This window comes from Narcine bancroftii, chromosome 11 (genome assembly GCF_036971445.1).
Source record: "Narcine bancroftii isolate sNarBan1 chromosome 11, sNarBan1.hap1, whole genome shotgun sequence".
NCBI classification, from domain to species: domain Eukaryota; kingdom Metazoa; phylum Chordata; class Chondrichthyes; order Torpediniformes; family Narcinidae; genus Narcine; species Narcine bancroftii.
The window spans coordinates 104,092,417-104,111,930 of record NC_091479.1 but is presented as its reverse complement, the minus strand read 5'-3'; the positions used below and the strand labels follow the sequence as shown (position 1 = coordinate 104,111,930).

Sequence of the window (19,514 nt, the reverse complement as noted above, 5' to 3'; positions counted from 1 at the left end):
TATTTACAATATTTTAGAACAGCAAGGCAAATAAACAGCTCGCACCTCTGTGTTTTAGAGTCGAGTTGAGACCAACTTCCAGAAGTGACACAACGGAGGTGGAGCATCAAACGTAAAAGTCCAGATGAGGGGCTCCATCCTGCAACCTCGAGCATTCCTTTTCTCCCTCCGACCCACTGAGTTCCCCAGTAGATTACTTGTTGCCACAAATATATTGCTTCCTGGTGTCTGACCCAAGACACTACAGTTTTCCTAGGCTGGGGTGTGGGGAGGGTTTGGGGATCAATTATTACTCCAGTTGACTGTGGAACAAGGGGAACAGGGGAGGTGGCCCATTGGCATCACAGGTATATTGGAATTTACAATATGAGACATTGGTCTTTGGTCACTAGCTCCAAACGTGTGAGTACCATAGAACATTACAGCACAGAAATAGGCCATTCAGCCTATCTAATCCATGCCGAACTATTTTTATATCTCGTCCCATTGACCAGCACTAAGACCATAGCTTTCTATATCCGTCCCAACCATGTCCCTATGCAAATTTTACTTAAATGCCAAAGTTGAGCCTGCATTTGCCACTTTAGCTGGGAGCTCATTCAACACTCCCACACTCCCTGCGAGAAGTTCTCCCTAATCTTCCCCCTAAACATCTCACCTTTCACCCTGAACAGCTGTCCTCTAGTTCTTGTTTCACCTAACCTCAGTGGAAAAGGCCTGGTTGCATTTACACATTTTATCCCCTCATCATTTTAATTACCTCCATCAAATTGCTCTCATTCTCCTTCGTTCCAGAGAATAAAGTCCTAACCTGTTTAACCTCTCCCTGTAATTCTGTTCCTGAAGTCCTGGCAACATCCTAGTAAACCTCTGCCCTCTTTCAACTTTATTGATGTATTTCCTGTAGATAGGTGACCAAAACTGCACACAATACTCCAGATTTGTCTTCACCAATGTCTTATACAACCTCGCCATAATATCCCAATTCCTGTATAGGTAGTCCCTCGGTTAAAATCATCCAATTTACAAATGACTCGTACTTACGTTTGAGCATGGCTGAGTCAGCATCGCAAGAGAGTAGCATACTGCAAATTGCAAGCATGGGAACAGACTTGAAATGGAAAAATTTGGATTCGAAAATCGCACCTGTACTCTTATTTCATCTGGTTTACAAATGAGTCATGAACCAAGCGTTTGGTGACTCTTTACTGCCTTCCTTAGGTTAAAGGCAGCTAGAAATTAACAGGTGCTTCTTTGCAACTGATTCCACCTCCAAGTTTCACATGGCAAAAATCCTAATGCATCTTCACAGTATTTGTACTGTAGCAAATCAACCAGGGGATTTAAGGCCATTTTGGATGAGGAAAAGAAACCCTCTGTACAAACCTCCCTTGATGTCTACTTCAAGAAATTGACTTCAAACCCCCTCCCTCTCTCCCCGACTGGGAGATCCACACTAACAGGCACCCTCCAATTAGATGGCATTAACAATAAACTTCTCCAGTTTCCGTTACTCCTTCCCCCCCCCCCCCATCTATCCCTAAGTATCCTTTTCTCTATCTCTCCTTTTCCTTCTGTTTCCTCCAGCTCTGCATTCACAGAGCCACCCCCTCCCCCCACTATCAATTCCCACCTTTCCTCTCCTGTCCCCTGATCCATGTCTAATGTCTGCTGGTCCTTCTCCCCAGCCTTTTAATTCGGGCCCTGCCTGCTTTCTACTCATGCCTTGAAGAATGGCTCAGGCCCAAAACGTTGGTTATATCTCTTTACTTCCTATGGACGCTGCAAGACCTGCTGAGCTCCTCCAGCAGTTCTGTGTTTTTACTAAAAATGAAGTCGCACAGTTTATTCCAGTAGAAAGAGAGATCACAGTTAAATGGACGAAAATGATTTAGGATTATACTGGGAGATGAGCCTAAGTTGTGAAATGGTGAAACATATAAATGCAGGTATGTAGTCAAAGAGCAGTGTCTTTAGCAGAGGAATTTTAAACTTCATGCAGATTAGGATAAGCAATTTCATTCCTGTCTGCAAGGAGATGAATTTCTGCAATGCATTCAGAAAATATTTTCTGAACAATATATATTGAAATCAACCAAGGTGCATACATTTTTTTTTAGACATAACAGGTTCCATGATGCACAATTACACCCAATTAACCTATGGCCCCGGTATGTCTTGAACAGTGGGAGGAAACCAGACCTCCCCCCCAAGGAAAAACTCACATTCAAATTCCCTATAGACAGTGCGGAATTAAAAGCTCGGTCCCGATCACTGGTGCAGTAACACCGTTGTGCTAACCGCTACACCAAATGTGCTGCCCTTTGATAAAGAGAAATGAGTCAATAGTGAAGATTTAATTAATTATGATTGAAGTACGATGACATTCAAAGCAGTGTTTGAAAGGGAGAAAGAGAAGGTCATTATTTCAACTGTGAATCATGGAACATTACCTCATAGTAGAGGCCCTTTGGCCCATAATGTCATGCCAGCTCATGTAAACCTAGTAAACCTTCCCTAGCTCACAGCCATAACCTGAGGGAGCCGAGATGATGAAGTGATTCAGAAGCTACTCACAGTAAACCAGTGGATGACTAAAATTGCAGAGATCTGCAGGAAAGCAGTATACTGCACATCTCAAAAGAACAACAATTCTACTTGCCAATAAAAAAAAATCACAGACAAGCAAGAAACAATGTTAAATTCCAGGATAAAGCATTGTTATTTGGTCAAAACTGAAAAAGAGTTTGTTTGCTCAAGATTCCAGCCATCTACTGTCTTGATGCTTCGAAGTTCAAATTTATTATAGAGTACAACCGTGAGATTCATTTTGTGGGTCAGGCAGAATTTCTAATTAGCAACTGTAAATTGTACTCAAAGAAAGACAGAAATGTTAATAAAAGAAAGGACTGTCAACACACTGTGCAAATAGTCAAAGGAACTCCATGGAATTGAAGGGGGAAGGTTTTGCCCTGATACCTCCACATGGGGATTTCACTGATAGTGACCGAGGTCAATTCAAAAACAATTAATCACTTCTGTGCCAGCAAATTGTAGCTTCATGAGTAGAGCAGCTCCCACACTAGAGGTGGTGAACTGACTGAAGAGTGGCTTGATTTGCAGGACAGAGAATCATCAGATTCCCAAATAAAATAGACAGGAACAATTTTCAATGCCGACCTTCGAGACTAATAGTGTTGGTTTGCAATGAACTTCAACAGGGATTACCTCAAATAGATGCAAAGCTTTGGCCAAAGCTCCGATCTCTTCCTTCAGTGAGAACATGACCGAGATTACATTGCCCTTGATGGATGGTTCCTCGAGGTACATGGATTTCTAGAATAGAGAAAATAAATTGCTTCAGATGGAAATGTCAGAATGGTGATCCTATGTCAAATCCATCTCCGGAACAAACACTGATGCAGGCAAAAGCTGGAAATCTGAAAAGAACCTCATTGTGTCTGTACCAACCGTAATGCTGATTTAAATTACTCCACCTGCCTGCATATGGTCCGCATGCCTCAGTTTCCTGCCTGTTCACATGTCTAAAGGCCACTTATCAACACTGCTATTCTAGCTGCTTCCACCTCCTCCCTCAACAGCCCACCACTCCAGGCATAAAAACTTTGCCCCACACATCTCCTTTAAACTTACCTCTCCCACACTGAAGTTATGCCCTCTGGTGTTTGACATTTCCACCCTGATTATTGACACATTCTAGTTATAAACCTCTATCAGGCCTCCCTTCAGACTCCAAGTCTCCAAAGAAAACAATTCGTCTCTCCTTGTGGACTCTCCAATCCAGGCCACTTCCTGGTGAACCTCTTCTGCCCCCTCTCAAAAGCCTCCACAGTTTTATACAGATGACACACAAGTTCCTGACTTTTATTCTAAATGCTCTGACATGAAGGCAAGCATGCCTACACCTTCTTTGCCATCCCATCTACTTGTGTTGTAACTTACAGAGATCCATGAACTTGATCCCAAGATCTTCAGGACATTAATGCTCCCAAGGGGCCTGTTAACACTTGACTGGATTAAACTCCATTTCTCTGACCACACCTCCAGCTGCTCTATATTGTGCTGTGTTCTTCAACAACTTTCTTCATTATCCTTCGTTGCTTTGTTGTCTGCAAACTTAACAATCACCTCTTGTTTTATAACTAAGGGTGTACTCATCTGCAGGTGTGCCCATCGATGTGTGTGTGTGAGTGTAGAAGTGTGTGTGTGCACACATGCGGAAGAGTGTGCATGTGTAGGAGTGAGTGTGTGTGGGTGTAAGTAATGAGGTAAAAGAGAAGGGGTGGGTAAAAGTAGAAATGACATTCAGGTTCCCAGTCTTGCTCTTATTACCTTGCCAATCTTTCCATTCTTCTTGAAAAATGCTGCATCCATTGAACTGACTTTGTTGCAAGACCAGCTGCCTGGCTTTGGAGCTGCTGTCACAAGGATCAGTCCCACTGTCTCCTCCAACTCCCTTCCAATCAGCAGTAAAGTGCCGGGATCTTTGGCCTGGCTCCTCAATGGGACATTTAATAGAACCTCGGGGCACACCCCTTCCATATGATTGACAGGTTCATTCCCCCTCCATCCAGAGCACTGAATCCAAAGTTCTCATCTTGTGTATCCTAATACTTGCAACATTTCAGTTTATTATGATGCAACCGCATATTTTACTTTGTAAAATAATAGGATCATCTGATGGAATTCTTTCAGCAGGTTACGATGATCAGTACAGCCTTAATTCTAAAAGTTGTTGCTTTCTACTCTTTCCTTATTTCCATCCTCCTTCTCCCTATGATCTCCTGTGTCTACAAACCTTCAATTCTGGCCTCTCGAACACCCCTGATTTTTAATCCTTCCACCATTTGTAGCTAAAGCTTTGGAATGCTGTCCAAGAATGATTCCTGGAATGAAGGGATTAGCATATGAGGAACGTTTGATGCCTCTTGGACTGTGCTTGGTGTTCACACAGTTGGGGAGCCCTCACAGAAGCATTTAGAATATGGAAAGGTTAGCACAACATTATACAGCGCCACCAACCTGGTTTCCAATCCGTCACTGTCTGTAAGGAGTCTGTACGCTCTTCCCACGTCTTCATGGCTTTCCTCCAGGTGCTCCACTTTCCCCCCACCTTTCAATAAAAATGTTCGGGGGTTTGAGGTTAATTGGAGTATTTGTGCAGCATGGGCCTGTGGGCCGGAAAGGCCAGTTAACATGCTGGATGTCTAAATTTAAATTTTAAAAGGCCTGGATAGAGTAGATGTGGCAAAATTGTTTCTGATGGTGGGAGAGTGAAACACTAAAGTCTGTAGGTGCTGTGACTGTAGACAAAACACAGAAAAGCTGGAGGAACTCAGCTGGTCTCGCAGCGTCCATAGGTGGTAACAATACCTTACTGCCGTTTCAGGCCTGAGCCCTTCCTGTGAGGCTGAGAGAAAACATTGTAGAGGTTTGTAAAATCAAGAGGGGTATAGATAGGGTAAATAGTCATAGCCTTTCATCCAAGGAAGATTGAGGAGCCCAGGTCTTCAGGAGTTGAGTTACAAGGAAAGATTAAATAGGATAGGACTTTATCCCTTGGAGCAAAGAAGAATGAGGAAGATTTGATAGAGGTTTACCAAAATTATGAGAGGTATAGACAGAGTGGATTGAATAGGCTGTTTCCATTTAGAATGGGGAAGATAAATACAAGAGGTCATAGTTTTAAGCTGAAAGGGGAAAGGTTTAGAGGGGACATTAGGGGGAAGTTCTTCACTCAGAGAGTGGTGGGAGTGTGGCATGAGCTGCCATCTGATGTGGTGAATGCAGGTGCAAATGTGTGTTTTAAGCATAAATTGGATAGATACATGGATGGGAGAGGATTGGAGGGTTATGGAATGGGAGAAGGTCAGTGGGTCGAGGGAGATGATAGACGGCACAGACTAGAGGGGCCCAATGACTTGTTTTCGGTGCTGTATCATTCTATGGTTGTAATATGCAAGATGGGAAAGGGGACCTGAGGATTAATTTTTTTCAAAGGGTGGAATGTGCTGCCAGAGGAAGTGGTAGAGATGGGATCAATTACAACATTTAAAAAACATTTGGTCAGGTACATGAAAAGGAATGGTTCAGGTGTGTGAGGGCCAAATGAAGCCTGTGGTAGAAAATTCCAGAGAGTGGTGAATCTCTGGAATTTTGCTGCCATGCGCAGTGTGGTGACCAAGTCATTGGGTATATTTAAGGTAGAGATTGATAGGAATCTGAATAGTCAGGGTATCAAAGGTCAGGAGAGTGGGGCTGAGTGGGAGAATGGATCAGCTCATGATGGAATGGTGGAACAGACTCAATGGGCTGAATGGCCTACTGCTCCTGTATTATATGGCCTTCATTCTGTGGATGAGGCCAATGCAAGGGAAACAGGTGCTGTGACTAGGACAGGATGCCTAGTGCATGTTTTGTAAATGCAGTGATCCTCAATGCACTTAGTCAGATTTGTTTAAGGTTCACATTGAGGGAACAAATGGCTGATGGTTTATTTGCTGCAAATTGCAGAGCACGGTCTAACGGGAGGTCACTGAGCAGTGGTTTTGGACAAAGTTTGGTTCAAACTGTCATAGCTTTTGTGTGGAGAGTGACTGGTGATTATTAATGACTTGTTTGACCATTCAGAAAACATATTTCACAAGATCAAGGAACAGAAGCAGGCCATTTGGCCCCCTGTGTCTGCTCCACAGTTAGTATGCTTCTAGAATAACTTCAAGATTTGTGGTATCGTGGAGAGTGATGAAGGTTATCTGAGATTGCAGAACCTGGATTAACTCGTGGGCAAAGGATCAGCAGATGTCTGAAGAGGTGCACAAAATCATTGAGGACCCCTTCCACCCTGCACACATCTTTCAGCTCTCCTGTCGGGGAAGAGAGACAGGAGGATCAGAGCCAGCTCCTCCAGGCTGAGGAACAGCTTCTTCCCACGAGCAGTGATAAAGGTGAATGACCAGATTTTAGGATCTGCTCACACTGACCATCCGAGACTCTCATAGGTACAAAAAATATTCATTTATTTGTATAGATGTAAGACTTGTCCTGCATATGTATTGTTTGTCTGTAGGTGTGTTACGTCTGGTTGTGTGTCTGCGTGTTTGGCACCGAGGACCGGAGAACGCTGTTTTGTCAGGTTGTACTTGTACAATCGGATGACAATAAACTTGACTCAACTTGAGATGGAATTTAAATTGAACAAATGTGGGGTATGGTAGGTTAAATCAGGGCAGGGCTTACACGGTGAAGGGTAGGGGCCTGAGGAATTTTGTAGAACAAAGGGGGTTCAGGTACATAGTTCCAGAAGGTGGTGTGTTACGGGTTATATTGTTATGGTAATGGATAAAAAAGCTTTTAAAAGAAATAGATTGTGGGGGGGGTTTAGTGAAGGTCATTTCACAAACAGAAACTTAAACTTCACAAAAGACAACTCATTTAAAACTGCAAGAGCTTTGCTGAAGCTCAGACATTCGGGTGCCGGGTGACTTGCAGAGACAATGGAAATTACAAATTGAGAACAGGATTCTTCTAATGAGCGAGAGAGAGAGAGAGAGAGAGAGAGAGAGAGAGAGAGAGAGAGGCTACAACACAAGCTGGCAGCTTGTTGAAAACCCCATTTGGAAGATGGGTCGTGAGTTCTGAGTTCAGCTTGTTGAAAAACCCTTGTAGTCCTTACAAGAGGAAATGGCTGGCTAGAGCGTTTCTCCTAAAATAAGGGAAACAAGAGGAACTCTGGTGACCTGGAAGAAGAGGTTATCATTTGGAAAACCCATAATGGGGCAAGTTTCTTCAGCTAGACACTGAAGTGTCAGATCGGAGGGAATCAGTTTGTGTTTGTCCAAATTTCTCTCTGAAACAACAAGAACCTTCCTGAACAGTAATCATTTACCTTTAAAAAATTGATAAATGTTAAATTCTGTGCAGAGAATAAGAATTGCCTGATATTGGTGAACTTGGAGAAGTGAGAAGAGAATGATTGGACTATTAAAGCAAAGAACTTTCCTGAATATATACACATTACATACACATGCACTTAGAATTAGAAGGGGGTTAAGCTGGGTTAAGTATAAGTTATTTGATCCTGTTTTTATGTTTAAAGAAAATTAAAAGCAATTTTCATTTAAATCTTGGTGAGTACCTATTGCTGCTGGGTTTTGGGGTCCTCTGGGCTAGTAACAGGGTAGTAAAGAAGGCATTTTAAACCTTTGCCTTCATCTATCGGGGAACTGGAGCAGGGACATCATGTGACATCTGTGGGCCCACACTTGGAGTTTTAAGCACAGTCTTGGTCACCTGTTTATAGGAAGGTTAGCAGAAAAGATGCATAAGAATGTTACCGAGACGGATAGGCTTAAATGATAAGGAGGCCAGATAGGCCCAGACCTGGACCATAGGAGGCTTAAGGTGGGACTTGACAGAGATTTATATAATTATGAGGGGCATAGATCAGGGAAATAGCCACTGTCTTTTCCCCAGGGTACGCAAATCAAAAACTAGAGTGCAGAGATTTAAGATGAGAGGGGAAAGATCTAAAAGAGACCTGGAAATACAATTTCAGAGAGAAGGTGGTGGGTTTATCGAAGGAACTGCCAGAAAGTGGGTATAATTGTAAAGTTTAGAATCAGAATCAGAATCTATTGTCACGAACGGGTCATGAAATTCGCTGTTTTGTGGCAGCGTCACAGTGCAAACATTTCTATAAACCACATTTCAAAATAAATAAAATAGAGCAAGAAAAAGAAAGACTCAAAGTGAGGCTGTGTCTGGGGTTCATTGTTCATTCAGGAATCTGATGGCAGCGGCGAAGAAGCTGTCCTTGTGCCACTGAGAGCTCGTCTCCTGTACCCAATGATGGGACCTTGGAAATGAACTTCTTCAGGCTTACCTACTTCTATTACCGATGTCTCAGTGCTCTCACCTTCCTCAGGATGTTGGCTCCCTGATGAAGCACTCCTCTCCGAGATGTCAGAAATGGTCGTTGGACTCAGAGCACCAAACACTTGGAAACATCTTCAGAATGAAGATTATCATCCACACCAGAAGAGGCAGAAGCTGAGAACAGGTGACTTTAGTTCACTGACAATTTGGAAGATGCAAATAAATGATATTAAGTTGATTGTCATTCAGTTAATCCAAGCAAAGCATCTCGGACGGAGTACTCGGCTGAGTATTGAATCCCTGTGCTGACCAACTTGCCAAAGCATTCAACATCTCACTCTGGCAGGGTGTGGTACCCACCTAGTTCAAACTGGCTTCAATCAAGCCAGTAGCCAAGAAGCATGTAGTAACCTGCCTACATGACTACCGACCAGTGGCCCTCACATCCACAGTGATGAAATGTTTTGAGAGGCTGGTGTTGAGCACAACAGCTGAGTGGCAACAGAATCCATTCCAATTTGCCTACCGGGTCTGTGGTAGATGCCATCCCACTAGCTCTACATAGAACCATGGAACATTTAGTCAACAAAAATGCACACATCAGAATTTACTACAGTTTGGCCCTCAAGACTAATCAGCAAACTCCAAGACCTGAGTCTCAATACCCCACTGTGTAACTGGATTCTGGATTTCCTCACCTCCAGGCTCTAGTCAGTGTGGAATGGCAAGAACATTTCATCCACAATCTCCATCAGTACCAGAACACCACAGGGCTGTGTTCTTAGCCTCTTGCTCCATTCGCTTTACACCGACGACTGTGTGGTTCGGTACGACAGTAACACCATCTACAAATTGTTGACGATATCACAGTATGGGTCGTATAAAATGGGCAATGAGTCAGCCTACAAGGAGGGAGATTGAAAACTTGGCTGAATGATGTAATAACAACAACCTCTCATTCAATGTCACCAAGACCAAGGAGCTGGCTGTAGCTTTAAGAATGGAAAACCAGAGGTATGAACCAGTGATCGGTGGGAGGTCAGAGGTGGAGAGGATGAGCAAGCTTAAATTCCTGGGGGTCATTATCACAGAGGATCTTTCCTGGACCCAACACATTAATGGCATCATGAAGAAAGCACGTCAGTGCCTCTACTTCCTCAGGAGCTTGCAGACACATTGGCAAACTTCTTCAGACATGTGGTGGAAAGTGTGCTGACTGGCTACATCAAGCAGTATGGTGTGGGGAACACCAATACCTCTGAGTAGAAAGCCCTTCAAAAGGTAATGGACACAGCCCAGGACATTGCAGGCAAATCCATCCCCACTATCAAGAACATCTACAGGGAACACTGCCGTCGGAGAGCAGCAGCAATCATCAAGGATCCACACCACCCAGCACATGCTCTGTTCTGGCAGCTACCATCAGGAAAGAGGTATCAATGCCATAAGACTCGCACCACCAGGTTCAGGAACAGATGCTCCCCCTCCTCCATCAGAGTCCTAAACTCTTTGTGATATTTATAAATTTTCTAGACGAAGAGGCAGAAGGATGGGTCAGTAAGTTTGCAGATGATATGAAAGTTGGAAGAGTTGTAGATGGTGCTGAAGTTTGTTCTAGGTTACAAAAGGATATATACAGGATGCAGAGTTGGACAGATGAGGTTCAATCTGGATAAGTGTGAGGTGATGCATTTTGGAATGTCAAAACAGAAGGCTGAGAACAGGGTTGATGATCAGTTACTTAACAGTGTGGATGAACAGAGGGAACCTTGCGGTCCAAATCCATACATCCCTAAAGATTGCCATGTAGATTGAAAGGAGAGTTAAGAAGGCTTATGGGATGATAGGCTTCATTAATAGGGGGATTGAGTTCAAGAGTTGAGAGGTCATGTTGCAAATCTACAAATCTCTGGTGAGACCACGTTTTCAGTTCTGGCCATCTCATTATAGGAAGAATGTGGAAGCTATGGTGAGGGGGCAGAGGAGATTTACCAGGATGTTGCCTGGATTAGGAAACATCTTATGATAGAAAGTGAGCAGAGTTGGGACTTTTCTCTTTGGAGCGCAGAAGGATGAGAGGAAACTTAATAGATGTCTACAAGATTATGAGAGGCAGAGAGAGGATAGACAGCCAGTGCCTGTTTCCCAGGGCATGATCAGCAAACACCAGAGGATGTCTGTACAAAGTGAAGGGAGGGAAGTTTAGGGGAGACTTCAGGGGTAAGTATTTTTTACACAGAGAGTTGTAGGGGCCTGGAATGCCTTACCATGGATGGTGGTGGAGGCTGGAACATCAGGGCCATTGAAGATCTCTTAGACAGGCACATGGATGGAATAAAAATAGAGGGTTACAGGATAGAGATAGTTTAGATCAGTGTTTCCCAGCCAGGGGAGTGAGATAGCATTCCAGGGGGTGCGAGATAACATTTCAGTTTTTTTTATAAATCCATATTCCTTCAATTTGGATAATCTGTCAGATGATGAAGAGCTGAAGGAAGATCTTCTTGAACTGCGCACAAATCGTGTTCTTGAAATGCAGTTTGAAAGCCAAACTTTGGAACAAGATTGGTGTTCGGCCATGGACATGTTTCCAAGACTTTGTGAAAAAGCACTAACTGCTCATCCCATTCGCGTCGACATACTTATGCGAGTCTGGATTCAGTGTCCTTTTGTCAATCAAGACAAAATCTAGAAATCGTTTGGGTGCACAGGCAGACGTAAGGATCGCCGACAGCCACAAGGTGCCACGTTTTGAAAAACTCTTAAGCAATAAACAGGAACAAAAGAGTCATTAAATTTAAATTGGCTTCTGAACATTTGAACATTAGTTCTTGAATTTTTTTAAAGAAATTTCATGCGTGGATGGAAATTTAATTTTTTTGGAGGGTTTATGCAACTTTTAATTTGTTGTGATATTTTTCCTTTCCCATATGTTTCATTTTTGTTTATATATTATTAAAAATTGATTATACAAATTTTTTTTGGTCACCTTCACCTTTATTCTTCAATAAATTATTACTTTAAGGGCTGTGAGAACATATTAAAATTATTTAGGGGTGCAGGGCATAAAAAAGGTTGGGAACCACTGGTTTAGATAGTTTAAGGAATATATCAATCGGCACAACATCGAGGGCTGAAAGGCCAGTACTGTGCTGAAGTGTTCCAAACAACACTCAATGAGAGACTTGAGACTCGTTGAAGGACTCTTACTTTTGCACGTTACTAGAGCCGGAGATTTATACTTCTGTATTTGCAGTCAGATTGTTTACAGTTCTTACATTTGTTTACAATTCTTTCTTGGAAATTCTGCCTTGCTTACAGGAAAAAATAATCTCAGGGTTGTATATGATGTCATGTATGTACTCTGACAATAAATCTGAACTTTGAACTTGTGATCTTTGAACATTGTACAATGTACATATGTGCCAAAATTCTTTCTGCAGCTGAACAGGTTACTTAGAAAAAAAACAACTACATTCAGTTCAATTAAAAAGAGATAATAAATACAAAACATAGATAATAAATACTCATAATCACCAATAGAGCAGGAAAAAAATTTACAAAAAAAAAACTGTCATCTGACAGTGTCGTCCGATCCTCAGTGCAAAACATGCAGCCACACCTCCAGACATAACTCTCGTATAGACAAACTTCCCAGCATATGTACACACTCACAGACAGGGACTTCAGCAGACACTCCCGATGCCTGTACCTCGGGGTGCGGCCCAGTGTTAAGTAATATATGGTTACTAACACACTCTAACAAGACAGGGAGTAAAATGCACTCTGCCGGTTCCCTGTACAAAAGGGGGTGTGGCTCTCTGCAAGCACTGATCTATTGCAGTACTACAGCTCAACTCAGTGTAGAGCACACCTTACCCGCTACTCCTCCAGCAATGCGCACAGTAGTGACCTGGCGTGGAGCAACGTCCAGGACTTGGATCACGAGACAGAGAGAAAGAAATGTGATTTGCTTTGATATTATACTGGTCTGAGCTGGGAGTCTGGCCAGTGATGACAATGAATCATTTAAATAAGCCAACGGAAAGATGTGCACTAATGGGTGGCCAGAGTCCAACCCTCCAAAACGTGACTTCCAAATAAGTTTCAAACAGGGAGGTCATGTGACCTACTCCACTCAACCAATGTTCCAGACAGAGAGGCCATGTATTCCTTCACAATTCATATATAACAACACAGCACATAATAATTGGATTTATATATGAAGATATTTTATAAAGTCATGTAAATATTTTGGAATAACTTACTCGTTTCATTTATTAGAGACCCAAGGTTATGTGACACCATTCATCAATCTCACAGACTATGGGAAGAAGCCTGACGGTCCTGATTTTGATGCTCCTGTACTTCTTCCTGATGGTAGTGGGTCAAAGATCATGTGTGCTGAACGGAAAGGATCCTCAGTAATTCTCCGAGCCCTATCTAAGGTTTTTTTCATTGTCACATAATAATGCATTAAAAATGAAATAGACATGATATACTTCTGCTGAAGGTCACCAGAAGCATTGCCCGGCGCCCCTAACAATAAGAGAAAGAGAAGCAAAAGAGAGTCCCTTCAGAGTCACCGAGTGTCCGTGGATTTGCCTCCAGTACTCCCGCGGCCTCTGCAGCCGCACAGACTCCCGTCTGATCCATTGTCCGTCCGAGCTCCAGCTCCAAACCTCTGACACGATCAGGAAACCTTCAGCACCCAATGCCTTTTGGGAGCCCTTATTGCCCTCATCACCTTCTCGAATGCTGGCTCCAATACCTGGTTCCCATGAGCCAGTCTCCAGTAGCTCACAGCCCCTGTGGGTCTCCCAACCACATCACCTGCAGCCTGTGACTCCCTCAACCGCTGAACCCCTTACTGGTCCGCCACCGTGTAGGGTCATCTCCTCTGCTTCAACTTCTCAGCGGGGTGTTCTCTCAGTTTCTGGTGTACTGCGTTAGTTGGCTGCAACCTCTCGTAGCCGCTGCCAGCCCAGGTGCTGCCGTCTTGGGCACAGACTCCACAGATGGAGGATTTTAAAATGAAACACTGCTGGCTCCTTTGTCAGGCCATTTAAAGCCTGTACACGTGGAGCCATCCATATTTGGACCAGGCTGTAAGACCTTTGCGAGCAGTGATGTGTCTCTGCTCTCCACACTCCCAAGTCCACACTAGTGGCATCTCCAGCAACACTGCCTTTTTATTTAAGAATGTTCTCAGTGAATGTAGTCAATAGAGGAAAGGGAGACCCCAGCCATCTTCCCGGCCATTTTGACGATCCTCTGTATTGACTTCCAGTCTGATGCTTTGCAGCTACTGTCCCACACAGAGATGTAGCCGGACAGGACCCTCTCAATTGTTCCCCTTTGTCCCAGTTACCCAAGGGGAAGACTCAGAAGGTCAGGCAGCATCAGTGGAGAAACTAACCCGGAAAGGATGCCGAAAAAGACAAGTTCTGCGGAGAGCTTGATACACTGGATCTTTACTCCATAGAGTGTAGAAGGCTAAGGGGTGATTGAGTCATCTGGGGCTTTACTGGCTTGAATTTAGAAGAATGAGAGGGGATCTTATAGAAACATAAAATTATGAAAGCCATAGATAAGATAGAGGTAGGTAAGTTGTTCCCATTGGTGGGGGAGACCAGAACTGGGGACACAGCCTCAAGATTCAGGGGAGTAGATTTAGGATGGAGAGGAGGAGGAACTGGTTTTCCCAGAGGGGGTTGAATCTATGGAATTCCTTGATGAAGGGCTGAAGCCCGAAACGTTGGTTATGTCTCTTTAACTTTGCTGTATAAAGTTCACTATTTGTCCTGCTGAGTTTCTCCAGCGTCGTGTTTTTACTGTGGAATTTGCTGCCCATTGAAGCAGTGGAGGCAACCTCAGTGAATATGTTTAAGACATATTGGATGGATTTTTATATGGTAGGGGAATGAAGGGATATGGGGAAAAGGCAGGTAGATGGAGATGGGCCGATCATCAGATCAGCCACGATCTCACTGAATGGTGGAGCAGGGTTGACGGGCCAGATGGCCGACTCCTCCTCCTATTTCTTATGTTTTCTTGATCTTATGGAGGCATATAAAATCAGAGGGGCGTGGATGAAGTGAATGCTCACTGTACTTTTCCCAAGGTAGATATTAAAACTAGAGGCCTTCGGTTTTATGTGAGAGGGGAGAGATTTAAGAGTGACCTGAGGATGATCTACATTTGGAATGAGCTGCCAGAGGAAGTTATGGAAGTGGTCCAATTATGTTGTTCAAAAGACATTTAGTCAGAGATATAGATAGGAAGGGTCTGGAATTCCAATCGGGTTAGCATGGATTGGTTGGGCAGCCTGTTTAATGCTGTATGACCTGTTCTTCCAGTTCTTTCTGATCCCAGTGTCTGTAGAAGGCAACCAACATCATAAAGGACCCCATCACCCTGGTCACAACCTCGTCTCACTGCTCCCTTCTGGCAGAAGGTACAGGTCTGAAGACCAGCACCTCCGGGTTCAAGAATAGTTTCTTTCCAACAGCCATCGGACTCTTGAACCTTCCTTCACTACTCTCACCATAAACTACTTCAGGACCATAAAAAGATTTGCACATCACTTTTTTTTCTGGCCTCCATTATGTCAATCTTGTCCAGGAGCTCTTTTTGAGAGCATTCTGGGCAGCTGCACCAGTACGAGGAGCTGCAGAGAAATGGATAAGAGGTCAATCCACAGGACCATAAGAGTGGCAGAGAGGATCACTGGAGTCTCCCTCTCCTCCTCCCTCTCCGTCCAACCATTGAGGTGATCTACTGGGGAGGACACCTTCCACCCTGCACTCAGTATCCTGTCTGATATCAGAGTGAGCACCACAGGCTGAGGAACAGCTTCTTCCCACAGGCAGTGAGAATCCTGAACAACCAAAGGAACTGCTCACATTAACCCTTTGAGACTCTCAAATTTATCAATTTAAAAAAATTTGTATATATGAATCCATGTCTCAGTGTATTCTCTGCCTCGTGGTCCAAGTCCTGGACGTCGCTCCACGCCAGGTCACTACTGTGCACATAGCTGGAGGAGTAGCGGGTAAGATGTGCTCTAAACTGAGTTGAGCTGTAGTATTGCAATAGATCAGTGCTTGCAGAGAGCCACACCCCCTTTTGTACAGGGAACCGGCAGAGTGCATTTTACTCCCTGTCTTGTTAGAGTGTGTTAGTAACCACATATTACTTAACACTGAGCTGCACCCCGAGGTACAGGCATCGGGAGTGTCTGCTGAAGTCCCTGTCTGTGAGTGTGTACATATGCTGGGAAGTTTGGTAGGATAAGAAGCTACCAGCATCAGAGGACCCTGTACCCAATGTGCCTGCTTGCACCTTTATAGTTTTGTCTCACACCGTGTAGAACATAGGCAGCCACTGGTATCAGAGTCCAACCTGGGTCCATGTCAATGTCTATATAGTTATATAGTAGTAGACTAAATGTTGTTTGATATCTTCCCCTGTTTTTCTCCCATGCATTCAATCAAGTCACCTTTGATTGTAACACTTGAGTCCACTCGTCTCTCTGTGAACCCACCGAACACCGAACCTGATACTTTCAAAACACAACCTGTGTCGTGTATGCACCATGGTCCAGAGAAACACTGTTGTACATGTCCAGCCAGATGATAATGAGCTTGAAAAGGTATATTAATATCATTTACTTGGAGCAGGAGCCCCTGCTGTTCTTCCCGGAATGTGATGCCTCCCCTTTGCAGCCTGCTCAGCTCTGAAATGATTTGGAACTTTGAAAGAAAACAACAAACAAGGGTTTATAGAAACCATTCCAATTGCCCAAAGTTATGCACAAGACCCCAAGTCAGGAGCAGGGGGTGGGGGGGGGGGGGGGGGCACAGCCCCAACCATACTCAAAGAGTTAAATACCACACAGGCCAAATCAGCTTTCTTGATTAATGTCCGTAGGGACCACGACTGAAGTAAAAACGCGATTCAGCAGGTCAAATAGCATACTTTATATTGTAAAGATAAAATAACCAAATTTTTGGGCTTGAGCCCTTCATCAAGAAATTAGCAAAATATAGGCAGGCACCCAAACAAAATGGTGGCGGGGAGGAGCACGGTCCCACAGGCAGATAAGGGAGGGAGGGCACAGAAGCAGACAGGGGACATGGGGATGTCTCTGTGAATGGAGAGGGAAGGGGTTGAAGAGGTGGAGGAAAGGAGACAGAGGGATGGGGAAAGAGAGAGAGAATGGGGAGTGGACAGGCAGAAACTGGAGAAGTCGAGGTTTTTTGATCGGTATTTGATTCCATCTAAATGTCTATTCCGTTCTCCATTCGACTCACAGATGCTGCAGTGTGAACCGTCTACAAGCTGCACCATAGTTATTCACCTAACTATTCAAACACCACCATCTCGGCCATGCAGAATGACAAGGGAAGCGGAGGCAGGGTAACACCACCCCCTGCAGGCCTCCCTATAAAGCACATCTTCCTGTTGCAAGCACTTCATCCATCTAAATCCTGGAATTGCTTCCCAAACAACACAGAGGAAGAACCTCTGCAAAAAGGACTATAAGAGTTCAGGAAGGCATCTCGCCACACCACCAATCCTCTCAAGGGGCAAACAGGGATGGGAACACTCAACGGTACCGAAACAGCTTCTTCCCGTCTGCCATCAGATTCCTGAATGGACAGTAACCCACAGACACTACACCAATTTTTGCAATTTTAAAAAAATTTGAATGTAGTTAGGCCTACGAGCCTGTGCCGCCAATTGACCTACAAACCTGATGCGTATTTTGAAAGCTGGGAGGTAACCGGAGGGAAAACCCACGTAACCACGGGGAGACCATAAAAACTCCTTACAGACAGTGCGAGATTTGAGCCCAGTCACTGGCATTTTTAATAGAATTGCACTAACTGCTATACTAATGATGCCACCCTTTAAAAATGTAATTTATAGCGATATTTGCGCCTCTTATCCCACTGCAAAACCACAAATTTTGTGACTTGTCCATGACAATAAATTGTGATTCTGAACTATGATTTTCAAACATTTTCAAAGCTTGCAGAAAGATCTGGAGCAACTGGGAGATTGGGCTGATAAAATGTCAGATGGAGTTTAACGCAGAAGTGTGAGATGATGCATTTTGGAAGGGCAAACCAAGATAGAACATAAACAGTAAATGATGGGACACTGAGGATTGCGCAGAGATCGGGGAATTACAGATACATTGTTCCCTAAAGGTGCATCACACAAGGACAGGGTTGTGAAGAAAGCATTTGGCATCTTATCCTTTATAAATCAAAGTACTGAGTACAGGAGTTGGGATGTTATGTTGAGGTTGTATAAGACGTTGGTGAGGCCAAATTTAGAATATTGTGTGCAGTTCTGGTCACCAAACTACAGGAAGGATATCAGTAAGATAGAAAGAGTGCAGAGAAGATTTACTAGAATGCTGCCGGGTCTTCAGGAGTTGAGTTACAGAGAAAGATTAAACAGGTTAGGACTTTATCCCTTGGAACGAAGAAAAATGAGGGGAGATTTGATCGAGGTTTACAAGATTATGAGAGGTGTAGACAGAGTGGATGCAAATAGGCTCTTTCCACTTAGATTGGGGGAAATAAATATGAAGGTCATAGTTTTAAGCTGAAGGGGAAAGGTTTAGGGGGAACATTAAGGGGTAGTTCTTCACTCAGAGAGTGGTGGGACTGTGGAATGAGCTGCCATCTGATGTGTGAATGCACATCATGTGTTTTAAGAATACATTGGATAAATACATGGATGGGAGAGGACTGGAGGTTTTAGAATGGGAGCAGGTCAATGGGACGAGGGAGATGATTGTCAGAATAGACTAGAAGGACTGAATGGCCTGTTTTCTGTGCTGTAGCATTCTATGATCAGGCAATCACACAAACCAGGAGCCAGAGGAGGATACTTGCTTTCGAAAGGGTACAGAAGAGATTTACAGGGATCTTTCCTGGTTTAGAGGGAATGTGCTGTGGGGAGAGGTTGGATAAATTTGGGTAATTCTCTGTGCAGCATCAGACACTGACCCAATAATATTATGAAAGGCATCAATTGGATAGATATACAGAATCTTTCTTCTTGGGTAAAAATGTCAAACTCTAGAGCTGAAGCTGAAGAAGATTCAGGGAAATGTGTGGGGTTAATAATTTACCTGAGTGGTGGGTGCCTGGAAGGGGTAGAGATGGCAGCAGATATAACGGTGGTGTTCAAGAGGTTTCTGGATAGACACATGAATATTAAGGGGATAGAGAGATGTAGATCATGGCATTAGTATATGAGGAACTTTGACGTTACTTGGACTGTACTCCTTGGAGTTCAAAAGAATTGCCGGGGGGGTGGGGGGGGGGGGTGGTGAACGTTATAGAAGCATTTTGAATGTTAAAAGGCCTGAACAGAGTAGATGTGACAAAGTTGTTTCCCATGATAGGGGAGTCTAGGACAAGAGGGCCCAACTTCAAGATTGAAAGGTGTTTATTTAAAACAGAGATGAGAAGGAATTTCTTCAACCAGAGAGAGGTGAATCTGTGGAACGGGCAGCTGTGGTGCCCATCATTGTTTGTATTTAAAACAGAGATTGACAGGTATCTGAATAGTTGGGGTATCAAAGGTTATGG

At 43.8% G+C, this 19,514-nt stretch overlaps 1 protein-coding gene and 1 long non-coding RNA gene across 10 annotated transcripts in view; one reads left to right on the top strand and one right to left on the bottom strand.

Moving 5' to 3' along the window:
* The window catches only part of pah (phenylalanine hydroxylase), a 61,223-nt gene extending 52,127 nt beyond the window's left edge, over nucleotides 1–9,096 (bottom strand). For 2 of the 8 annotated variants that reach the window (XM_069904401.1, XM_069904407.1), the window contains exons 1-2: nucleotides 4,354–4,592; nucleotides 3,229–3,336 (exon numbers count right to left, since the gene is read on the bottom strand). In XM_069904401.1, the coding sequence (XP_069760502.1) occupies nucleotides 3,229–3,336; nucleotides 4,354–4,563 (318 nt within the window). In that variant the 5' untranslated portion in view covers nucleotides 4,564–4,592. Of the gene's footprint in view, nucleotides 1–1,044; nucleotides 1,084–3,228; nucleotides 3,337–3,497; nucleotides 3,593–3,654; nucleotides 3,709–3,963; nucleotides 4,209–4,353; nucleotides 4,593–5,043; nucleotides 5,135–8,938 lie in introns of those variants that run through there. The other 6 variants (XM_069904405.1, XM_069904406.1, XM_069904402.1 and 3 more) reach the window with 6 other exon arrangements.
* LOC138746267 (uncharacterized) lies at nucleotides 6,581–19,135 on the top strand. 2 transcript variants are annotated; one of them, XR_011346829.1, is made up of 4 exons: nucleotides 6,581–7,022; nucleotides 13,183–13,346; nucleotides 16,396–16,552; nucleotides 17,216–19,135. It is a non-coding gene; the product is annotated as an uncharacterized lncRNA (long non-coding RNA). The 2 variants fall into 2 exon arrangements; XR_011346828.1 differs by lacking the exon at nucleotides 16,396–16,552 and having other exon boundaries at nucleotides 6,585–7,022.
* The last annotated feature ends 379 nt before the right edge of the window (nucleotides 19,136–19,514 follow it).